Source organism: Chaetura pelagica, unplaced genomic scaffold, assembly GCF_000747805.2.
Source record: "Chaetura pelagica isolate M959 unplaced genomic scaffold, ChaPel_1.0 scaffold332, whole genome shotgun sequence".
NCBI lineage: Eukaryota > Metazoa > Chordata > Aves > Apodiformes > Apodidae > Chaetura > Chaetura pelagica.
Window position 1 is genome coordinate 1,242,623 of NW_009952480.1, and position 24,477 is coordinate 1,267,099.

The window sequence follows — 24,477 nt, forward strand, 5'->3', positions numbered from 1 at the left end:
AAAAGAACATATGTACAATCATATGCAAATGTGCTTCATCCTGGCTTAAACCAGGACAAGTTGCTTACGCAGGAAGAAGACCTGTAATTTCCAAGCAGGTGATGACTGCCAGTGAGAAGGGAGCTTTTTATAACAGGAGTACTGGTGGTATGATGGCTTGTGAAGATTATTCTTTAAATAAAGTTGACCTGAATATAGTTTTCACTTTGAGGAAAAAATCCTCAGCATGGGCATCAGCTGCAGTTTTGTTAGTAGAGTCATCAGTCTTCTGGTCATTGAGAAACGTGTGACATGCTGGAAGTAAGCAGTTGCAGAAGGTGTTTGGAAAGTGGATTTCCTTTTGGAATTCCCAAATGCTTAATACTCATACACAGGAATGAGAGATTTGAGCATCTGAACGGTTTTGTTGCCAGTGCTGTCTGCTTATTGTAATGCAGACTTAAAGCCAAAGATAAAACACTACAACTAATTTATGAAAGGGATTAGGGTTTTTTTAGAGCTGCTTTACTTTTTATTTTTTCTAAAATTTTAGAGATACTGCAGTTCGTGGTCACAGAGTTGAAGAAATTTGGTAATAGCTGGACTATACTTACTAGAGTTTGAAAGGAAAAGCTTTGTCTGAAAGATCAACTCCTTCAACTGTATTGAAGAAAATGGTAGAAGTTGCTTGTAATGATTGTTCCAGTAATTGAGAGGAAATAAATGATGGTATTCTCAAGACTCAGAATTTTGAGAATGGAATTTGAACAAAGGCATGCTTCTGCTGCATCATTCATCTGAAGAGCAGACTTTGTCTTCTAAACGGTTTGGAAGAGTAGATGTCACTCTTCTTTGCACATCAAGCTCTTTGTTTTGTTTTAGCCATTGTTTGGAAGAAAGAATAAATTACTCTTTTTCATGTCTTTATTTTTAAATGTGGGAATCCAAAGCTTAAGGATAAAAAATTTCAATATTTTTGTCAGAAGACTGAAGCAATGTGTTTTGACCATGATACAAAAAGCACAACAAACAAAAAACTAAGATGAAATCAATATACACCCAAAGTTTCTGTATTGATTTTCATTGCTGTATAGCTCAGTGGCATATTAACAGAGCATTCTATCTAATTGAATGTAAACTGTTTCTCAATAAACAATGTTTGTTTTGCTAATACTCTGAACTTCTTTGCTAAACTAAGGTTAGAAACTGGTATTAATACATGTTTTGGTGACTTTTGAAGGTGTCAAATTGGGATACTTAATTGATGTCTTTTTTCCGCTCCGTTAGGGCAAAAGCATGTATCTTAGAGGGCTGCCACTCAAATGATAAACCAGAAATTATTCCTTGAACTCTTACAATCTTCAGTCTTTGTGTCTGAAATATGCTTGAAATAAATTGAATTAGTACATGTTTTTCAGGGGTGTGTTGGTGAGACTGGAAGGATGCAGCCATCCTGTTGTTATGAAAGGCCTGTGTGCAGAATGTGGCCAAGACTTGACACAGTAAGTATTCGTGGCTCTTTTTGCCAACTTCTCCTTGCTTGTGATTAGGGATCCAGACTCTTATCTCATTTTCTTCTTTGCTTCTCCATTCTGAGTCTTGGTAGTGTGAATCATACCTGTAACTGTGAAGTTGTAGATACTAGTAGGGAAGAGAACAGTATTCATATGCCCTAACATAAAAAGGTCTACTCTGCTCCTATAAGGGAGACTGAGAAAGTGTTTCCTCTAAAAGATACGTTTCAACATAGAGCACTTTTTCACATTTGGTGTTATTTTTAAAAAAAATCTATATTAGCTCAGTAAATTTTGCTTAAAGTTGAGTAGTTTGAGCATATTAATTTTTGATCACATTAATTTTTGATCACATTATTAAGAATGATTTAATAAAGTATATTTCTTTACTGAAAAATTGCAGGAATTGGTGTTCCTTGTGGAGAAGACCAACACATGAAGAGGAAATGGCTAATTGTATTCTTTCCTAAGGGCAAGGTCCTGGGCCTGGCTTGGGGCAATCCTAAACCCAAATACAGGCTGGGAAGATAACAGATAGGGGGCACCCCTGAGGAGAAGGACTTGGGGGTGTTCGTTGGTGGGAAGCTCAACATGAGTTGGCATTGTGTGCTTGTAGCCCAGAAACCCAGCAGTGTCCTGGGCTGCATCAAAAGCAGCGTTGCCAGCAGGCCAAGGGAGGTGATACTTACCCTTGACTCTGCTCTCATGAGACCCCACCAGTCGTAATTTACTTTTGTTATTTACACAAGGCACCCTCTTAGTGCCCTCCTTCTATGTTACGATAGATAAATTGTTTAGAACTCTTACTTCCTTTTGACCATTACAGGGATTCATAACTAGGAGTATAGGTGAATGAAATGCCATGTCTGTACTTGAGTTACAGTTTGTGTTACAAATTTATGGCTTAATAACTGTGCACACTCTCTTTCTGTGATGTTAAATGTAGGATAACTTACAACCTTAGGCAGAAAATGTGAAGAGCATGCATGCATGGAGACAGAAGTTCTCTTAGCAGTGTATCATACTTTGTTCTTTATGTTCAGAGTTTTAAGGTGTGTCGACTGTGACTCAAACCTGAGTGTTTTAATTTTGAAGGTGTAAATAGCTGTGAGGTAATATCAGTCTTATTCATGTGACCTTGCTTTATTTGTAATATGGCTGAATGGGAGCTAGCTTGTCCCCAGTGCTTTCAACTTAAGGCTTCAGAACAGTTTACATTTTTTTGGTGAAATAGTCTGCCATGGAACTAAAGGAATTTAAGTCTTCAGCCAAAAAGAAAGCAATTTTGAAAGATTATTTTATTTCTCTTTTGCTCTATCTCATTACTAATACAGTTGGTAAAGAGCATGTTTCTTATGCATGTCAAATAACTAATTCAAGAGCTGTTTTCCAGAATGACTGTACAGTAGCTTGAATTTTAGAAATGAATGTTGCATTCTCATTTCATTTGGAAGGAAATCCTTGTATTTTTCATTTTTATTCATAGCTAAAATGGACTGAGTATTGGAAATTTTATGCAGTCTGTAGTCCTGTTAATGATTGGATATAACTTGAAATTAAAAGTTGACAGTTAAAATTTTCTAAACAAGTATTTGGTGAAACAAAAAACCTGACAAAAAGTTAGGATAACAACTAATAGGAATTTTCCTGTCCTGAATGAATACTTAATTTGAGGTTTGAATACAGTCAAATGTAAATATTGTTACACTGCGATTCTTTAGTTAAAAACACATATGAATTCAGGGTATGCAATGAGTTCAGTTTTAAACAGGATGGCTTATACTTCTGGAAGAATGTGTTAGGTCTGATGAGCCTACAATTGAAAAGCATCAGTGCAACTACAGCCAATTCACTGCCAGCTTGTTGAGTGTTAGTGGTGCATCCTTTCTGTTAAACAATTCTTATGCTCATTCAACAAATGGTCTGAAAACAGTTTCTTTTTTAAAAGCTCATTTAAAACACCAGTTCAGTGTTACGTAGAAGAAATCTTCTGAACTCTGAAGCTAAGGGTGTAAGATGCTAAATAAAATGTGCATGTAGACTTTGGATCAAATTTAATTGTGTCTTTTGTTTCTGGGTATCAGTGCTTTCAAACACTGATACTGTAAAAGTGTATCTGCCTATGATTGTTTCTGCCTCAACACAGCACAGTAACTTTTTTTTTTGATGCACTGCTTTCATCTCTTTATCCATTTTGTTCAGAAATCTGCATCAACCAGAATTTTGAAAGAGTGCTATTAATAGCTCTTTTTAATAATATTTTTTTATGCTGACTAATTTAATACTACAGATTTTAGTGTGTTCAACTTTCCCCTAAGCTATTACTCTCTGTATAATGCTTCTTTTTCCTCCATGATTAGGATACGAAGCAAGAACGGAAAGCAGCATGTGCCATTATCCACAGCAACTGTGTCTATGGTTCACAGTGTCCCAGAACTGAAAGTCAGCTCTGAGGTAAGTGCCATCATGCTTGCTTTATTCATACCTTTCACTCTAGCTCCACAGTTGAGAAGCTTAAGTATAGGAGTTTCTTCAATGTTGTATTTACTTCATACAGAAAGTTTGGTTTGAAGAGAAATGTGGTATTGAACACCAATAGCCTAGGCTTTTTGTGTGTTTACCCTAATGCAGATTGATTTTTCTCAGGGTTTACAGTGGAGTTTTTTAGAGCTGTGCACTGAAAAGCTGGCATTTCTGTGAAAGCAGTGTGAAAACCTGTTACTTTAATGTTTTTGTCTCTCAGAATGAGCAGTTTGTGGAAATTCAGGTTCCACTCTAGCCGAAATGTGTTCAAAGCTTGCAATGTCTTCAAAACCTGGCTTCACCCTTTGCCTTGGAATTGATCCCAGTAGATATAGTAAAGCTAGTTTGTTTGCATCTTACCTGAAGTTAAATTTATTTCATTATTTTTCAAAGGTTCCATTCAGCTGAGTTATCAAAATATGCTTGTTCATCCCTCAGTTTCTTTAGAGGAGAAAGTGTGTTTATTTTGAAGATAAACATCTTACTTATCTTCCTTACCAACTTTGCTGTTTGATCTTTTTTCCTTTTTTTTTTTTTAACTCTTCAAAGAACACCAGTGAGAAGAAATGTGAAGATAAAAGCAGCTAAAAACATCCCCATCATAGAAGAGTGTTTCAAAGCACAATATTCACTTAGCTCCTGCTTTTTCATAAAGCTCCACTTAACTTCACTTTTAAGTTTAGCTGTCTGGTGGGTAACACTGCAGCTTGCTATCAGAAGTAGTTAAAGTCAATGCAGGGCTTAATATGGTGAAAATTTGGAAATATGAATAAGAGGAGTAAACTTCAGATTTACAGGAGTATGACGTCTAATTTTAGTGTCTACACAGAACTACATAATCTTAACTACTTATGCCTAAAGGCATATATTCTTTAAGCTTATACTGACAATTAAAAGCATTTCTGTCATTAGCAGCTTCCTATTAGTACTCAGCTTGGTGTTGTCAGCCATAGTGAACCCTAATTGATAGAAAATTGTTGAATGTAGCAACCGAAGTTTTCAGACCTACTGAACCTGTCCTTTGTGTACCCCAAAGTTACTGCTATTTCTTCTCGAGACTCTTGGCCTTGCATTAATTTGGTGGAGACTTAATTATTACATTTAGAAGTTATGTTGATTTTTTGTCAATTTTAACAGTTACCAGTATCACAAAGATCTAAGAGTAGACTTTGGGAGTTGTTTTTTCTGCAGAAAAATTGCTGACAAAGCTGTCATCACTGCAGTTATGTTGAAGCATTATTTCTTACACAGCTGGTTTGTAGTGGAACTTCTCAAGCTTACAATACACAAAAGGCAGTAAACCTTATTTCTTCTAAGCTAATTTTAGTTGTGAATGTATTGTTACAGCAAGCTGAACAACTAGGAAGAGAAGATCAACAGCGACTACATCGAAATCGAAAACTGGTACTCATGGTAGATTTGGACCAGACATTGATCCATACTACAGAACAGCACTGCCAGCAAATGTCTAATAAGGTAAGTATTTGGTGTTAACTTTGAAGTCAAAGTAACAACAGGCACATGTCTCATAACATTTAAATCACGATTCTTTAAGAAACTGTTCTGTGGTTACGTAAACTTGTAGTTGAAGAATAGCAGAAACATACTATTTTTTTTTCTCTGCATTAAAAATGACGGGGTTTTTTTCTTCCATTTACACTTTCCTGCACTTTTCCATTCCAGTCACTCTTGAGTGAGAAGTTTTGGGCAGCTATTTTTAATCTCAGTTTCCCTTCCTCTACAATTCGCAAACTGAGTACTCAGTAATGTGGGATTTTTCTCCTCCAAGTCTGAGGCAGATATAATGAATTGCTGTTCAAACTCCCTGTCTGGGGGACTGATCAAGTCCCTAAGTTTTATTATGTCTGTCACTCCATTAATATGTTTTAATGATTATTTCTTTTAAATTAATTTTGGTTTTTTGGGGTGTAGTTTGGGTGTTGCAGTTAAATTTCTTCATTAAACAATTGACATTGAACTGGAAGGGGTATTAACTTGTAATATTTCCAGTTTGGAACCTTTAAAAGAAGAAGCACTGGGGAATGTGTCTACAGTTACTTCTAAAGGAGTATGACAAACTGTGATTGCTCCTCTTGCCATTCTCTCCTCTTGCCATTCTCTTATGTCCAGTGCATTCAACATGTGTTCACACCTGTAAGAAAAAAACAAGCTGTGCAATTGAGAGGAAATAGCAAATATTCAGTGTGAGGGTTAAAAAACCTGGTGTATTTGAAAGGCTAGGTCTTCATCTGGGTAAATTCATTATTTGAAGAAAAACATTTAAAAAATATTTTGACATTTTTAACTGGGAGCTTTATCTGCAAGCTTTCTTCATGGTTTGCTATTTGATGGTATGTTTCCATGGACATAATATTTTTTCATCCAAAAAAGTCTAAAACTAATCTGACTGAAGCTCACTGAGTAGTACTGATTGGAGAACCTGAACTTTTAAAGAGATTTCTCAAGTTGCTTTTTTCATACTGGTTTGCTACGAGTACAGTTTTGAATGAAAGTTATCCTATTCAAAAGCTTCTCAACAGTACAGCTTCCTTTCTGCATTTGAACAATTTAGTGCTAAACTGCCTGACACGGAGCGAAATTGTGCTTTGGATTTTATTCATACACATAACCTTTGTGACCAAAGCTTGCTTTAACCTAGTCAGACTGAATAAAAGTAGTGGTGGAAGATGGCACTTGTGGAATGCTGGTATTTTTGTTTGGTATTTTGATAATATGAAACATGCTTTTTCTTCTAGGGAATATTTCATTTCCAACTAGGTCGAGGTGAGCCTATGTTGCATACTCGTTTGCGTCCTCATTGTAAGGAATTCCTGGAAAAAATTGCCAAGCTGTATGAATTGCATGTTTTTACTTTTGGCAGCAGGCTGTATGCACATACAATTGCAGGTGAGTAGTATTTCACATGTAATAATATTTATGTAATCGGCCTCCATACTCGCATAACTAGTTTTCTTTCTGCGGTTGTTTTCAAGTATATGTTCTTCGTCTTGTGCAAAAACACATTTCCTAAATAGTCCTGTCAGCAGAATTCCTGGGTTGTTTACAAGGCAGTGCCTGTATGGTCTTTAAATTTTAGAAATTTTTTTTTTTTTTTTTTTTTGTTTTTAGATGTGAGTTAAGTTCTAACTGTTGTTCTCAATCTGCTTTAGAAGCACAAATCCTGAAATCTTAAAATATTAAGAAGAATCTTAACATTTCCACTGCCTGCCGCATCAGATGTGCTTTTTTGCTTCCTTGATGATTAGGGAATCAGACTGAGGCATGAGCTTGAATGCCTTCCTATTGAATGAAGTAAGAAATTATGCTGGTGGGCTCTAAAAACTATCTTCAACATTCCTTGGCTTAGAATCCATAAAAATGAACAACATGAAATTATCTCCTGTGAGGAACCTACCCCTGCTGTTTCTTTTCACCAAAGGAAGCTTGTCTGCTATAAATCCATTTACAGCAGTTCTGTTTGTGTTCTGTAGCTGAGATGTACTTCTTAGAGGAAGAACACAGATTTAGCACTATTTTGACTTACACTTCTCAATAACTTTGAAATATTTTCTTCTAACTGAAAAGTTCCATTTAAATTATAACAATAGTAGTCCGTGGTGTGGGTCACTGGCTTGAATGTTTCCGTTTTTTTCCAACAAGCATAAAATAAACCTACCCTGTTATGCAAGCAAATGGGTCATTCATGTTAGGACTGTGACCATATGTTTAAACTGTAAAACTGTTTTTCACCTCATCTTGAGTCTTCTTTGACAGAATAGCATTTTCACCTCAGGCTTTATTTAAGCTAGGACAATATAATTAACAATGTTTTAGGTTCTAACTCTGATTATCAAACTGTCCTTGCCACCATTCCATGTGTCCTCGCTTTTCTTTTTTTATAAGTTGTCTTTCACATCTGCTTTTTTGTGTAATGTTGCCATGAGTACCTTCAGCAATGCTATTGCAACGATCCCATTTCCTGGTAAGAAAGGAAGATTCCAAAATAGTTAATAGTTAAACAGTTATTAACTAGGATAGCTAAAAATCCTAATTAGCTCTAAGCAGTTAATGAAGAATCACAGAGACTTAGGGAAGAATTGTCTAATTAGAGAAATTCTTTATGCACATTAAGTAAGCCACAGAATATTCTTGTAATGACAAATAAGAGACTTCTGTAATCAGAAAAGAGCACCTATTTGTGGTTTCCAACTAATTCTCCGTGATAGAAAGTTCAGGAGACACCTGTCGTGTTCTGCCCATCCAAGTGAATGTTTCTACATTACTCTGTGTTTATTGGCTGAGTTGTTTGAAGAATCTTTCTAAAGCTTTTTCAGTCTATCTGTTAGATTATACACTGTGTACTTTTAATGCATTAACACCTTTGTTCCCTGCTGTCCTTTAAGGGTGATTATTTCTTGTGTAGCAAAAGGGTCTAGGTCTAAATAGCTGCTGGTAACAAAGTGGGTGGGCAGTCTTCCTCACTTGAATCTATATGCCAAAATCTGCATGTGGCCGAAGATCAGAAGATGTATACCAAATAAAGTCAGAAGATGTAGCTTCAGAGACAGGGAGAAGAAGGAGTTGCCGAGGTAGTTAGCTCATGATGTCTTAAGCGCCTTCCCAATGATTGGTCTTTTCTCAGTGTGTGATTTGTTCCTGTGTTTGCTCATTTTAGTCTGAGGTAAAATTTTAATTACCCTGCAGTCCCCATGTTGGCACAGACTGATACTTAAAATGTGCCAAGCCTCTTTGTGGGCATAATATTTGAGCTGCTCCATCTATTTCATAATGGAATAGCTACCAAACAGGCAAATTAGGGTATCTGAGCTTCCTGACATCCAGACTTCTGGATTTTTGCCTGAATCTGTTTAAGCTCATCGAAAGCATTCAAACTACAAAGGGATTACTTTTACAGGGAGGACAATAGTTTCAGCTTAAATATTTTGGTACAGAGAAATAGATGATACAGCCTTTGGTCCATCCACATACTTACCTATGCAACCACGGTGCAGTAAGAGAAATATATACCTAATACATATAGAGAACACTTGGTGGCAGTATTGATTAAATTATTCCTCACAGAAGGCTCAGTTTGATATTTTACCATTATCCCTATGTTACATAAAGGAAGGACATGTAATAAAAACCGGAAATCTTTTTTATAAGAAAAAGTTGTGTTGGTTTTTTTTGGTTTTTTTTCTTGGTTCCTCCATATTTCTTTGTGAAATCTGACATACTGCTTCCATGTCCTGGTTGCAAACAGATGACATTTTGTTAGTCCTGTTCTTTTATCCCACCTGACTCCTATCAGGAGTGGGATTAACTGATACATGCAAACACTGTTTATGTCCACTGAAGTAATTTATCCTAAGCCCTTTCTTAGTTTGACACATTTACAAAGTGGTATCTTGTATGTTTATGAAGGTGAGTTTTGTGTTTTAAATCCAGAGCTTCCTTTAGTAGTATACTACTTCTCTCCTAGGTAATTACTTTGACCAATTATTACTTTTTTTTCCCTACTCTACGTAAGAGAATTTTGGCATATTTAATACTGAAGGGGACCTGGTTCTTCAGAATTAAATTTTAGTTTTATTTTTAAAAGACTTCTAATTCATGTTGGATTCTACTTTTCTATCACTTCTACTAGGAATTGCTATGTAACTCTATCTGCTTCTCAGATTTGAGACTTGCCCAATATGAGTTAGTTACTTTTGAACATTGCATCTTGTGATTTATTATTTTTAACGTTATGAGTCTTGTTTACATGTTACTTTTCTAAAAGAATCTATATAAGATCAGGTTACACAGCTTGATAAGACTGTATGTGTAAAGACTGTGAGATACTGGAAAGGAAACAGCTGGGTATGAATAGTCTCTGCTAGGTAAGTCAACTAAATATTCCTTCCTAATATGCCAGTCAAAGGATAATGATAGGTTCTTCAGTTTGTTAAAGAAACCACATAGGGGTATACTTAGCACTTTGTCTAATTTATGAGAACAAGTTGGAAGCTTAGTTTTAATTTGAAACAGCAAGTCTTTGTCTTCAGTAATTTTGCCTTCTGCTAAAATACAAAAGCCAATATCTGAGAAGTCATGGCATTGAGTTGAAGTCCCTGGTGACTGGAACAAGGGAAACATTGCACCCATTTTTAAAAAGGGTAGAAAGGAGGATCTCTGGAATTGCTGACCTGTCAGCCTCACCTCTGTGCCTGGAAAGATTACAGAACAGATCCTCCTAGAGGTCATGACAAGTTCCATGGAGTACAGGAAGGTGATTTGAGAGCCAGCATGGCTTTACTAGGGTAAATCCTGCCTAAGCAACCTAGTGGCTTCCTACAGTGGAGTGACTGCATCAGTGGACAAGGGAAAAGCAATGCATGTCATCATCTATCTGGACTTCTGCAAGGCCTTTGACACAGCCCCCCACAGCATCTTTCTCTCTAAGTTGGAAAGATATGGATTTGATGGGTGGACTGTTCGGTGGATAAGGAATAGGCTGGTTGGTCACATTTAGAGAGTGGTGGTCAATGACTTGTCACCCCTCTCCATCTAGAGATCAAATAGTGGCTGTTTGGTTCATACTGAGTCCAGTGGTATTTAATATCCACATCAGCAATATAGACAGTGGGATTGAGGACAGCCTCAGCAGGTTTGCAGATGACACCAAGCTGACTGGTGTGGTTGACATGCCAGAGGGACAGGATGTTACCCAGAGGGACCTGGACAAGCTAGGGAAGTGTGAACCTCATGAGGTTCAACAAGGCTAAGTGCAGCAGGTCCTGCACCTGAGCAGGGTCAACCCCCGCTTTCAATACAGGCTAGGTGATGATGTGGTAGAGGGCAGCTTTGCAGAAAGGGACTTGGAGGTACTAGTGGAAGAACAGTTGGACATGAGCAAACAATGTGGACTTGCAGCCCAGAGGGCCAACTGTGTCCTGGGCTGCATCAAAAGAAGAGTGGCCAGCAGGTCAAGGGAGGTGATTCTTCCCCTCTACTCTGCTCTTACGAGACCTCACCTGGAGTAATGTGTCCAGTTCTGGAGCCACCAGCACAAGAAGGATGTAGAGCTCCTGAAGCAAGTCCAGAGGAGAGCCACAAAAATGATCAGAGGGCTGTAGCACCTCTGCAACGATGACAGGCTGAGAGAGCTGGGATTGTTAAGCCTGGAGAGGAAAAAGTTTCTGGGGCAACCATCAGCTGCCTTCCAGTACCTGAAAGGGCCTACAGGAAAGCTAGGGAGGGACTTTTTACAAGTGTGTGTAGTGATAGGACAAGAAGCAATGGTCTTGAACTAGAGCAGGGTAGATTCAGATTAGATGATAGGAAGAAGTTCTTTACCATGAGGGTGATGAAGCACTGGAACATGTTGCCCACAGGGGTGGTGGAGGTCCCATCCCTGCCAACATTCAAGGTCAGGCTTGACAAGGCTCTAAGCAACCCCATTTAGTCATAAAGGTCCCTGCACACTTCAGGGGGGCCTTTAAGGGTCCTTTTCAACCCCATACATTCTATGATTTTATGATTCTATAAAAAGTACAAGTCAAACATGCTTACAAAATGACAAATTCATCAGCATTTATCCTTCTTCTGGAATGATTTGTGCATACTGATTCTTCTCCATTAAAAAAAAATAATTCCTATGAACACTAAGGCAGCAAACTGAGCATAATAATTTTCCAGGATAAGGTGGTAGGTAATGGACAGGAATAAATAAATTAAACAAATTTAAGAGTACTTCTCAGGAACACTTTTGCTGTTTCTGTGTACTCAATGGGTTTACACATAGATCTTTTAATCGCACCAAAGTTATAGAAACTTGTAACAAAATGCCTCCGCAGAAAAATGACAACTGAACAGATTATTTTTTTTTTTGGTGGCCTGTACTGATTTTTCTTAAAGAAAAAGCCACCAATATTTTGGAAGGTATAATCTGTTTGAGACCTGCATCTTCCTTATTAAAGGTTAATAACCAAACTGTGTACTATCTTAAAATTCTAAAACTGTCAATATGTAGTTTGTGAAAAGGTTTTCATTTTGAAAGGTAGTAAAATTTTTCATAATTAGGGTCTCTCAGGTGTTTTTTGCTACTGGAAGTAGTACAATAATTATATTTTTTTAATAAAGTAAAATCTTAGTCTTTTCTTAGTTTTAAACTATCTTGCAGAGCATATCTCAATCTACTTATTTTTACTGTAAAGTTTTTATTTCTTCAGATTTATGTTCTACTTGCAATCATAAACCAATTTAAAATTAGTTTCCACTGACATGGGAGTCATGTTTCTTCTTGCACTGAGTAGAATTGCTAAATTAGTGAATAACCAAGTTAGCCTTTTCAAAGATCTAAAGACAATATTAACATATTATTGAAGACAACATATAATGCATGACAAATTAAGTGTTATCTGCCATTTCTCTGAATTGTAAAAACATCAGGATTGTGTCTTATATTGATTCCATTGGCTAGACAACATGCAAAAGAAACAAAACAGTTTAAGAACTTCTTCAAAAGACCAGTGCTGTTTCCTGTATTGCTGTTCAAGTAGCTTAGGTTTGCAAGACCAGACTCTCTTAAGATGGGCTTTTATCTGTGCTGCTGCATCTCTGGTGAGCTACATTTTCAGTGAATTCGGTGAATTACCAAGGGGGCAAAAGTATTAAAATTAATAAGTCTTTACCAAACCATTATTGAAAAGCTCCAGAATACTACCTCATCCTTAATCCCTAGTAGCTAGGATTTCTGGTTTTGGGCTTTCTTAGTTCAGCTTCCCTTTTCTTAATTTAGCTGAACGGTACTGTAAGTGAACGTCTCACTGTGGTTTTGCCATTTCATTAGTACTCCAGTTTCATGTAGAGAGTCCCTCTGTATTCAGATAATTAAGAGAATTAGTAGAAGATAATTTGGTTGGGTAGAACAGCAACTGGTATGACAGCTTATGTAGTTTGTCAGAACATCTGTGTGTACAGCAATAAATCTTTGTAGCTAATTCTCACAATTCATTATGCCTAGGTACTGCAAGGGTCTCACTACAGGGGATGATTCTGCGAGTTTGCAGCAATTCTTAAACATAGTCGGGTGAGTTAAGGTTGAACCTGTGTCCTTAACTCGGAATTTTCTTGCTTTTATGGGTTTTAAGTTATTCCAATTACACTTAAATGTACAGGATCAACAGGATCAACTTTTTAGAAGTGATGACTAATTTTTTCTGTTTTTGTTTATTTATTTATTTTTTTAAAATTTATTTATGCCCTCTGTTTTTCAAGAGCCAACTTAACATGCTCCTGGGAGCTGGACTTCTTAAAGAAGTTGAATGTGTATTCCATGCAAATCTCAGAGCTCCTTCAAAGAAAATTCAAGTTGGTCATTAGAGTTTGTAGTCATCTTGAACTCTCTTTCTGGCTATAAGATGGCCACTATTTAAAAAAAAAATATTTAAAACTTTAAAAAAATCTAAATAAGTATTGACTGCCTTGTAATATTCAGGAGAATGAGAAGCTGATACTAACTTCAGTGCAAATTCAGTAAAATGCAAAATTCAGATGAGCATGTAAAATGGCAGTTTCTTTCTAAGTGATTACGTGGCTGTGATCTGTTAATGAAGATGAACTTCATTTATTACAGGCTGGGTTCAGAAGCATGTGCATGTGTGTTTGTACACCCAACTCACCATTTTCCTAAATAATGGCATTTTATCTTGCTTTAAGATCAGTTAGCACAGCTTCTCCTGTTTTGTTTTTGGTTTGCCTTTTTTTTTTTTTTTTTTTTTCCTTGAAATACTACAGTCAGAAAAGTTCCTACAACTGGGCCTAAATATTTCTAGGAATCCCAGTATATATTCCATGGTCTGTAAATGTATTACATTATTTCTTAGAGGTACAACTTAAAACCTACAAATGCAAGAGCTCTGGCTAAGACTGTCCCTTAACTTACTCATTGTGCTTAAGTATTGCAGCACATGGCCAACTCTTGTGAGACTTCTCTGCAGTCCCTAGGCATAATGAGCTAAGGAGAGCATTTAGCTTTAAAGAACCACCTATAGAAAGGTAAATCTAAGTTGCAAAAATCACATGTATCTATCCCCTGCTGTATCTCTTTCAGCCTGATTGATTTGGCTGATACAAACTTGGTTATATTAATTTCAATTTTGTTGCTATGTTGAAAAAAAAGAATATGGGATTTTTAAAATTAATTCTACTGCATTAGTTATAAATACTTCATTCACTATGTTTACCCTTTTCCCAATACAGCATCTCATACCTTAAAATTGTCTCCTAGTTAGAACTGCTATTGCACAGATTTATGTCGAACATAAACAAGAAACAAACATCTTGAACATTAACTTTTAAATTTCTTCTTTCAAAAGGATTTTTGGACCCTGAAAAGAAGCTTTTTTCCCATCGGATATTGTCAAGGGATGAATGTATTGATCCATTTTCTAAAACTGGTAATCTTAGGTATGTATATGGGTCTTATGCATTAAGAAAAACGGATAACAAAGAGACACAACATGTTAAATATAATTACTCCCTCTGTATTTCACATGTTTATAGTCCTTCCTTATTTGCCTCTTCAATATCAACATCATCTCGATAAAACTTAGAAGTTGGGTATTGCAGCATTTCATCTACGTAATGGGCTCTGTGGACCTAGAACAGTATGAATGTGAAGCAATGGCATCGTGTTTTTACTTATACTTTTAAATCTTAAAATAATGCAAGGCATTTGCCACTGTCCCACATGACGTCCTGCTCTCCGAACTCCAAACTGACACAGCATGGATTAGACAGATGGACAGAGAGTTGTGGTCCAGGGCCAAGTGTCCAACTGGAGGCAAGTGATGAGTGGTGTTCCTCAGGGATCAGTCAGTACTGGGTCCAGATTTGTTTAGCATCTTTATTGGAGATATTGACAGTGGGGTCGAGTGTATCCTCAGCAAGTTTGCTGACAATACCAAGCTGTGTGATGTGGTTGACATCCAAGAGGGAAGGGATGTCATCCAGAGGGACCTTGCCAGGCTGGAGAGGTGGGCCAGTGTCAACCTCATGAAGTTCAACAGGGCCAAGTACAAGGTTCTACACCTTGTTGATGCCCCATCCCTGGAGGTTTATAAGGCCAAGTTGGATGAGGTTTGTGCAACCTGGTCTAGTGGTAAGGGTCCCTGCAGATGGCAGAGAGGTTGGAACTTGATGACCTTTAAGGTGCCTTAACAATTCTATATTCTATATTTATACTTTATAGTTTGTGATCTTGTATAATGACTTATATGTTGTGGGTTTTTTTAAAATACCAAAATTCTCAGTTTGAGGTTATTTCATATTTGAATGTCTAGTATTCTGGTTTTCAAATGTGCTATGCATATAGCAACTTCTCTTCTGCAGTGTTTCTTGACATTAGGTAATCTAGAGCCTATGTTCATGTTCTAGTCTAAATTCGGATTCTGATCTTTTTCGAGAGTATAAAGCCAATATTTTTTCTAAAAGACAGGTATGTTTGGTATTTCATAAAGCTAAATTAAAAATTATCAGACTATAGCAAATCAGAAGCTTTGTTCTTCTCTTACTGTGTTTTAGACACTTGTTTATGTAAGCTTTTGTAACACTTAAGGCCATCCTGAAGGACCTTGATTGACTTGAGGTAGGCCCATGCCAAACTCATAAAATTCAGTAAGTCCAGGTGCAAGGTCCTGCACTTGGGTCCAGGCAATCTCAAGCAGAAGTACAGGATGGTTGGAGAATGGATTGAGAACAGCCTGAGGAGGAGGACTTGAGGGTTGATGAGAAGTTTAGCATGAGCCAGCACGGTCAGCTTGCAGCCCAGAAAGCTAATCATGTCTTGGGCTGCATCAAAAGAAAGATGGCCCACAGGTCAAGGGAGTTGAGTCTCCTCCTCTACTGTGCTCTCATGAGACCTTCACCTTCTTCTACTGTGCCCAGTTGTGGAGCCACAGACATTTGGAACTAGATGTCCCTTCCAGAGTCAACCATTCTATGATTCTTTTCTACCTCTTCCATCTAGGTGATATGTTAGTATTTTTTGGCTTTTTTTATCTTGGTTTGAATTACTCTGCTCTTCAAAAACTGTCCCTGTGTCTTTTTCCTAGTTATATATAGATATTATATTGCCCATGTAGTAGTTGGCTTTGGGTTGTTCATCAACGTAAACTGTGTAAACTAGACGGAAATATTGTAGTGTTTTGTTCTTGCCAAGTCTTGTTAGTTCCTGCTTCTAGCCTTTGAGGTAGTTTTTAAAATAGTTCTTAACTTTTTTAATTAACTTTAATTAGTTCAAATATTGTATGTTGAATTACGTAATTTTAATGTTGCTTTTTAAAATAAATTAATGTGTAAGCAGGTCCTGCACACATGCTTGTAATAAACCAGAACGTAAACTTTCCTTGGTAGTATTAATTGCTAAAATGGGGTTAATTTTATCAAATACTTTGTCTCTTAGAGATCTCTTTCCATGTGGGGATTCCATGGTTTGCATCATTGATGATAGAGAGGATGTTTGGAAGTTTGCACCCAATTTGATAACTGTGAAGAAATATGTATACTTCCAGGGGATAGGAGATATTAATGCACCTCCTGGATCAAGAGAAATTCAAATGAAAAAGAAAGGTAATTATAATTTTTTTTTTAACCACTTTTATAACTTTTTCCACTTTTCAAGTACGTTTGATGTAATTTATTGTGGTTGTCTTTTTAGTATTACTTCTACACTCAGATGAGCAATCCTAAATTATTGTAGTTGACAGCGAGTGCTCCTGCATTACAAATGCAGGTATCTTAGTGAAACTGGACTTGTTGAGCTTCATGCACTTGTTGATAGCTTTATTTTTGGCAATACATCAAATTGTTCAAGAACCTGTAGGAGGAGGACAGTTTCTCTCTTCGTCCTTCTATGTAAAACAAGACAGATTTTCTCTGTAGGGGGTCAGAGAAGCAATTCCTCTTCTTTCTCCTTTTCTTTGCTCTTCTCTGTTCTGCTTTGGTCTAATAGTTAATAAAATCTGGTAGCAACATACTGCTGAAAAAATGATGTTTTTATCTTTGCATACCTCCCTGCCTAAATCATGCTACCAAAATTAGTGTGGGATTTTAGCATCTACTGAATGTGATGTTCTGTCATTTGGCAAGAGAAGCAAGTAATTGCAAGTTTTTTTACAGTTCAGGCAAGGGATGGGTTTTGTTTGGTTGGTTTTCTATTTTTTTTTAACTTAATTTACTTGACATCACTCTTTAAAAAATTTCCCTTGTTGAACTGAAGATGTCCAGTTTGGAAACAATAATGACACACTCAAACTGAATCAAGCCACTATGATGTAGGACCTCTACACTTGACTGGTATTGTTACTTGCAGGGCAGGGACATGCAAACAAAGGAGAGGCAAAGCAGGGTGGCTTCATCTAGTGTTCCTGATGAATGTTTGTGTGAAAATTCCTGGATGTCTGCAGTTTTTTGTCTCCTTCTGCAGACATCTGAAGACATATCCTGAAACTTTTTCTGCTGTGTATTTTACCATTTACTTGCATTCCAGGAGAGTTTCAAATGAATATTGAACAGCATCTTAGTATTGCTAAAACCTGTATATCTTTTCAGTACTGAAATACAGTTATTTTGGTTATGAAAAATGGAAAATAGTTGAAAGGAATATGAGTTTATAAAGGAAGCTATTGTAGTTCTGGATTGAGACCTGAAGTCAATTCTGTCCCCCCTTTTATTTCTTCCCTGCTGTAGTTTTATTCCCTGCGATGTAGTTGTTAAAACTCATGCTACAATGTATCCCCTGATGTTATGACTTGCGTGATCTATTTTTTAAAACTGTTTACACAGCTTCTTTACAAAAGTGAAGCTTTTTAAGTTTTCCTGTTTTTTCTAGTAATGATTGAACCTAAATTGTCTTAACCTCGAAAAGCCTAGTTGTTATTTCTAAACACAGTGAAGTATAGCTGCGTATGATAACTGTGTGTTTAAGGAAAAAGAAAATGTAAATTTTGATTAAGCTTAAAAAAGAAAATATATGAATGTTTTATTTCTTTCCTGTGTTTTAGTAAACCACTCTACAAAAACAGAGGCACTGTGTTCAGCAGTGACATCAGCAAAAGATGCTGAAGAAATAAAGAATGTTACATGTGTAGAAGAACAAAGCAATGGTCTCAAAAAAGCTACAAAAGACAGTTGCACTGCAAATGGAAGTTCTTCTGTAAGCAGTGAAATATCTGACTCAGATAAATACTCTTGTGAAAAAGGTAATGCCCAGGAATCCTTAAACGATAGCACTGAGCACAAAATGGACAGTGAGGTCATTAATGATTTGACAAATACAAAAGAGTCTCAGATTTTTTCAGAACAAGTTGATGGAACAGTGACAGAGAAGCAGCAAACCCAAGACAAGACAACAAATGACTTGGACTTTGAACTGTCTAGTGACAGTGAAAGTGATGGTGGATTGGATACCAGAAAGTCATCCATTTCTGTATCAGATACTGAGATTGAGGAAAAGAGAAGCTGGAAGAAATCCAGACAACCTTCGCAGGATGAAAATTTGCAGAAAATAAGTTGTGCTGATGTGACTGAAAAAAAGGATGGTCTGGTAAACCATTCTGCAGACATACAGTCTCTATGTAGTGAAAATATTAATGACAAAAATGATCTTGAAGCACAAGAAGAAAGTGAACAGGAAAGCCTTTGTGATTCAGGAAATGGGTGTACAGACAAGAAAGAAGCTGAAACAGAATCTCAGAATAGTGAACAGTCTGGGATTACAATGGGTGAGTCCTTAGACCAGAGTATGGAGGAAGAAGAAGAGGAAGATGATACAGATGATGATGACCATTTAATATACCTCGAAGAGATCCTTGTGCGGGTTCACACTGATTATTACACAAAGTATGATAAATACCTAAAAAAGGAGATTGAGGAAATTCCAGACATCAGAAAAATAGTACCAGAACTGAAAAGTAAAGTGTTGGCAGATGTAACCATAATATTTAGTGGACTCTACCCAACAAACTTTCCCATTGAGAAAACAAGGGAGCACTATCATGCCACAGCACTTGGAGCTAAAATTGTGAAGAATCTTGTACTGAGTGCTGATGATCCTGACAAAGCAACACATCTCATTGCAGCAAGGACAGGTATGTAAATGAGGCTCAATTTTTCAATCAGCTTTTTCCCATTACAGTTAATTTGTGCCTTGACCCTTTTTCTTTTCTGTAACCTACAGGCTTTAATGTAACTGATATTAGATTTGAAATTAAAGGAAAAAATACTTCCTAACAATATTTAGGAGCTTTTTTTAAAGGCTCTTTTCCTGCCTTTTGATCAAGTGCGGCTTTTAATTGTTAAAAGCAGGACCTGCTAAATAACCTCTGATGTAATACATCATGTCTCACTTCTTGGTTAAGAGTCTTTGACTATTGAAGATGTTGAATAGAATCTTTTAACAGGGGAAAGCTTACAGTGATCTTGCTATAAAGTTATAGTAAAGCTTGCTTCTTGGTTACTCAGATTTCACCTCGTGTTCAGTTTTACTTTGTATGGAATTCAAATGAATAATCTTCAGAGACTGGAATCTGATGATACCCTGTCACTGTTCTGTGTATAGCCTGTATATCTTTGACATGGGAAATGTAAGAGAGCTTGGCCCAACTTTCGATATGTATTGCACAAAGCTACCTATTTTTACATGGCTGTAATGGATAGGAATATAACATTGGTTAACTGCTATAGAGGAGCTAACAGCCCACCTTGGTTCACTCATTGTAGGCGTTTTGAAGTTGCATGGAATGTAAATCAAAACCATAAAATCCAATAGTGAAGCTGCATGATTTAGGTCATCTAAAACTTCTAGGTAGTTTTAGGACATGTTTATATGTCGTAAGCATCTGTGGCCAATTTGATAATTTTTTTCTTGACTGGTATTCATCTAAGCTTTCAGTACATCAAAAGCATTTTCATTTCATGAACCTGTATAATAAAATAATGGAGTATACTTTTGCTAGCTGTAATGTAGATGCATATACTTTACTCAAAGTGCGTGTGACTTAAGAAATTGAACAAGATAGTTCTTATGCAGCTGACCAGGAATAATTTCTTCCTGTTGAGGAGGCAGTGATAAAAAAAACCCTCCACTGTTTAGTGACTAAAAGGTGAGTTGCACTTCCTTAATTTTTATCCATTTTAATATCAGTAGTGTTAAAAATCTATGGATTAAAACCAGCCAATTTATCAGTATGTTGTGATATGCTGATCAGCTAATTAAAAAAAAAATCTTAGACTAAATAATAAGACCTTTTCCAGTGTTTTCAATACCGCTCTAGTGACAAAAAAACACAAGTAGACTCATAGAATCTGCTGAGTTGGAAGGGTCCATCAGGATCATTGAGTCCAATTCCTATGCCTGTATAGGGCACCCCAAGAATCACACCATGCACCTGAGAGTATCATCCAAATGCTTCTTGAACTCAGGCAGGCTGGGTGCTGTGACTACTTCCCTGAGGAGCTTGTTCCAGTGCTCAACCATCCTCTGGGTGAAAAACCTTTTCCTGGTATCCAGCCTAAAGGCCAGTTATAGGGAGGAGGGCTGCACTGTTAATCTAGTAAAGAAGCATCAGAATAAAAACTGTACCAATGGACCTGCAGTGACATTGCAAGTATACATTAGTTGTCCTGAAGTAGATATGTGTTTAAGTAGTAAAATTCATAAAGTTTTACTTCTTAAATGCATATCTAAACCTAAAACCAGAAGAGGCTGGAATTGCTTTCCTTGAGATTAGCTGGAATAGTTGAACTAGTGAATGGGGAGTTATAAAATTGGTGGATGCATCAGTTTGGGACTCTGGTTTTACTGCAGTTGCTGAACAGCTCTTTTATAACTGCAAGAATGCTCTTATCAGAAAAGAATTGCAGAGCTTTTTATACTCCATTGGAGACGACATACCTATTAATGTAACTTTCCAATTCTGAAAATTTTGAAAGTTTCTTTGTCTAACTTGCATTAGATGGCTTCTGAATGCAGTTGTACATTGGATGTAGCTATTGTGTGATGAGGTAAGATCGGTAGGATATTTGTAAATGAGACCCCCCTCAAACATTCGTATTTCTCTAGAGGAAAAAGTGTTGAACATTGTGTTAAGGTACACAGCATCTCATAACAGGAAGCAGCTGAGGCTTTCTTTTTCTTTTTCTTTTTTTTTTTTTTGCTTGCTTTTGTAATGTTCTGCTTTTATAATCAAATTATTCACTACCTGCACATTTTATAGTGAATTATCCACTAATGTAGGTCTTACTAGAAAAAACTACTGAATTTTAGGTTTTGACTTCAATAATGTGCTTTTATAGTGTTTGAATTGAGTTTATTAAAATACAGAATTAATTTTCAGTGCTCTTTTGAGAAATAAATAAACTTCAAGGTGGTTCATATTTTTCAGACTTTTTGTTAAGATCTGCCCTCACCTTCTAAGTATTCATGTAGTGTTAGTGTTGCACTTGGTACTTAATATATGCTCAAATATTGCCTGCTAATTTAAACAAGAAATCACAAGAAGAATGCTATTCCTGAACTGCTGGGATTAAAAACTTCTGCTGTCAGTATGTAGAAGCTGACCCCTACTTTTAGTAAAAAAGAATTGTATTCTGAGAGGTAACTCGACAGTCTTTTCTGTCTAATGAGCAAGAGTCTTGTCATCTTTCATCATCACTTAGTAATTATTTTTGTAACAATGGCAGTGAAAATAGGGCAACTTAGAGTGAAAAAATGTATTCTCCACTAACCCTTTTTTGTAAGATCTTAATGAATTGCTTGTGGTTTTGGTTTTCTGATAAGTTTTAGTTTACTTTTTCAACTGAAGTTTGTATTGCTTGCCTCTGGTTAGATGGAAGTAATTAGGCTGCATTTTCCTAATTTCATGAGGGAAACTGCAGTTTAATCAAAGATTGTAAGGATACAAATTACCTCCTGTCACAGCTGGATTTTGAATAATTCAGCTGTCAACATTATTTTCATAGTGATTCTTGCATGGTTAGAAGGCAAATTCTACAAGTCTCTTATTACTGCTGGTAAACCATACAAATACTACATCTCTGGCTCCTGTGACAAACGTCTGAAGCGCAGCTTGATGTTTAATTGCTAGTGAAAGAGGGAAACAAAAGCATCCACTTTGAGTTTTATTTAGAAGCCAATGACCCAAGACCAGTCAATGTTGTTCTACTTCTTCCTTTTTTTTTCTTTTCTTTTTTTTTAATATGGTTTTTAAAAGGTGATTTTAAGACATACGTGTCAAGTTCAGTAGTTCTAGATGACCATGCTAACAACTGCAGACTTAAGACTTAAGCAAGTTAACTTACGTGTTTACTTTGCATTAGTTGCATTGTAGTAAGTGGCATATCCTTAATCTGCAGCAGCAATGGGGGTAAATACTGATAGCTTTTGAGTTTGGAGAACAGTGGAAGAATTTGTCAGAGGATATAGGGGAAGAAGTCAATGCGAAACACTGCCTCCTAGGTTTTGGAGGGATGGGTTTTCTCTCTGTAAAGTGGCCATTGTAGCTTGGTATTTACTGGTTGTGGATTCTATACACCATTTTATGTTGTATTTACAGCAGTCTTTCCAGCTTATTGCAGTTAATAATGTAAATTTATTTTATTCTTTGTATATACTTGTCTCTTTCTCTGCAGCTAGACAGCTTGTTTCTCTGCAGTCACAGATACTCTGAATTCTGAAATTAAATCCTTGTTTAAGCTAGGATTTTTTTTATTATATAGGGAGGAAAATACAAGGATCTTCATACAATTTAATCAGCTTTCCTAAGTCTGACTGAGTATAGGGTAGTCTTAGTCCTTTCCACTTAACTGTGGGCTGCAGAAAATCTTCAGATTTTGAAACATCTGCTGTTTGCTTTAAACAACAGTAAACTGCACTTGATGTGTTGTTATAGCTGTGTACACACTCAGCTAAGGAGTTACTACACTGTTCCATAAACCTCATTATGTTCCTTTCTGAACAAGCAGGAGATACTGTAGTTGATTTTTATATTGAGTTTTTGCTGGTGGAGAAGATAAAGCTGTTCATGTCACTTAAAAAAATATTCTTGTGGGGGAGGAGTGGGACTTTGTCAGCTTAGGCCCTGGGTTTTTATTTTCTTTTTCAAAATATATTTCATTCTGTGGCTTTCATTGTACTTTGAAAGCTAAATGGGATTAATGTCCTTACTTTTGGTGGCTTAACCTATGTCAAGTTTTGCTTAATATCGTTAAATATCAGGTTGCTTAAAATACCAGTTGTACAATGAACTGTGGCCCTTTTCATTCTCACCTACATCTGAGTCTGGCTCTGAGGTGCTAAGAGAGGAGAAAGCTGCCAGCTGATAGTCTTGTTAGCCGGTTCTATTGACTTGGTGTGAAGTCTTCACTGGACATAGCTATAAAGTATACAGATATTTTATTTTTAAGAATATTTTCTTTAAAAGAAATGTGTGAGTGAAGTCAAATCTAGCTGGGGGCCAGTCACAAGTGGTGTGCCCCAGGGCTTAGTGTTGGGGCTAGTTCTCTTTAATATCTAGTATCTAGGGGATTGAGTTCACCCTCAGTAAGTTTGCAGATGACACCAAACTGGGTGGGAGTGTTGATGTGCCTGAGGATAGGAAGGCTCTGCTGCAGAACCTGGACAGGCTGGGTTGATGAACCAAGGCCAATTGTACAATTCAACAAGGCCAAATGCCAGGTCCTGCACTTGGGTCACAACAACTCCAGGCAACGCTACAGGCTTGGGGAAGAGTGGCTGGCAAGCTGCCCAGAGGAAAAGGACCTGGGGGTGTTGTTCAGCAAATACTGTGTTCAGTTCTGGGCCACTCACTACAAGAATGACATTGAGGTGCTGGAGCAAGTCCAGAGGGAAGGGCAAAAAAGCTGGTGAAGAGTCTGGAGTGTAAGTCTTAAGAAGAGTGGCTGAGGGAATGGAGGTTGTTTAGCCTGGAGAAAAGGACGCTGAGGGGAGACCTTATCGCTCTACAGCTACCTGAAAGGAGGTTGGTGGGGGTTGGCCTCTTTTCCCAAGTAACAAGTAATAGGACAAGAGGAAATGGCCTCAAGTTGTACCAGGGAAGGTTTGGATTGGATATTGGGAAAAATGTCTTCAGTGAAAGGGTTGTCAGGCACTGGAACAGGCTGCTCAGGTTGGTGGTTGAGTCACCATCCCTGAAGATAAAGATATGTCGTTGTGTTGCTTAGGGACTTGGTTTAGTGGTGGATTTGGCAGTGTGCTAAGTTAATGGTTGGACCTCATGATCTTAAATGTCTTTTCCAACCAAAAAAATTTCTATGATACTTTGAAAATAACATTTTCTTAATATGATGTGCTTGAGTCTGTATCCATCAGAGAGTAGATATGCTGAATTTGGACACTAACTGCTTCATGCTTCTGTGCCTTTTTAACATTTTGTAACAATTTTAGACTAAAATTTTA

The 24,477-nt window shown here is 36.9% G+C and overlaps 1 protein-coding gene across 1 annotated transcript in view; it reads left to right on the forward strand.

Moving 5' to 3' along the window:
* The first annotated feature begins 1,400 nt into the window (after positions 1-1,400).
* Positions 1,401-24,477, forward strand: part of CTDP1 (CTD (carboxy-terminal domain, RNA polymerase II, polypeptide A) phosphatase, subunit 1) — an 80,782-nt gene continuing 57,705 nt past the window's right edge. Inside the window, exons 1-7 of the mRNA XM_010008701.1 lie at positions 1,401-1,481; positions 3,854-3,947; positions 5,364-5,492; positions 6,773-6,923; positions 14,378-14,468; positions 16,465-16,631; positions 18,065-19,150. Of these exons, the coding sequence (XP_010007003.1) occupies positions 1,441-1,481; positions 3,854-3,947; positions 5,364-5,492; positions 6,773-6,923; positions 14,378-14,468; positions 16,465-16,631; positions 18,065-19,150 (1,759 nt within the window). The 5' untranslated portion in view covers positions 1,401-1,440. The remainder of the gene's footprint in view (positions 1,482-3,853; positions 3,948-5,363; positions 5,493-6,772; positions 6,924-14,377; positions 14,469-16,464; positions 16,632-18,064; positions 19,151-24,477) is intronic.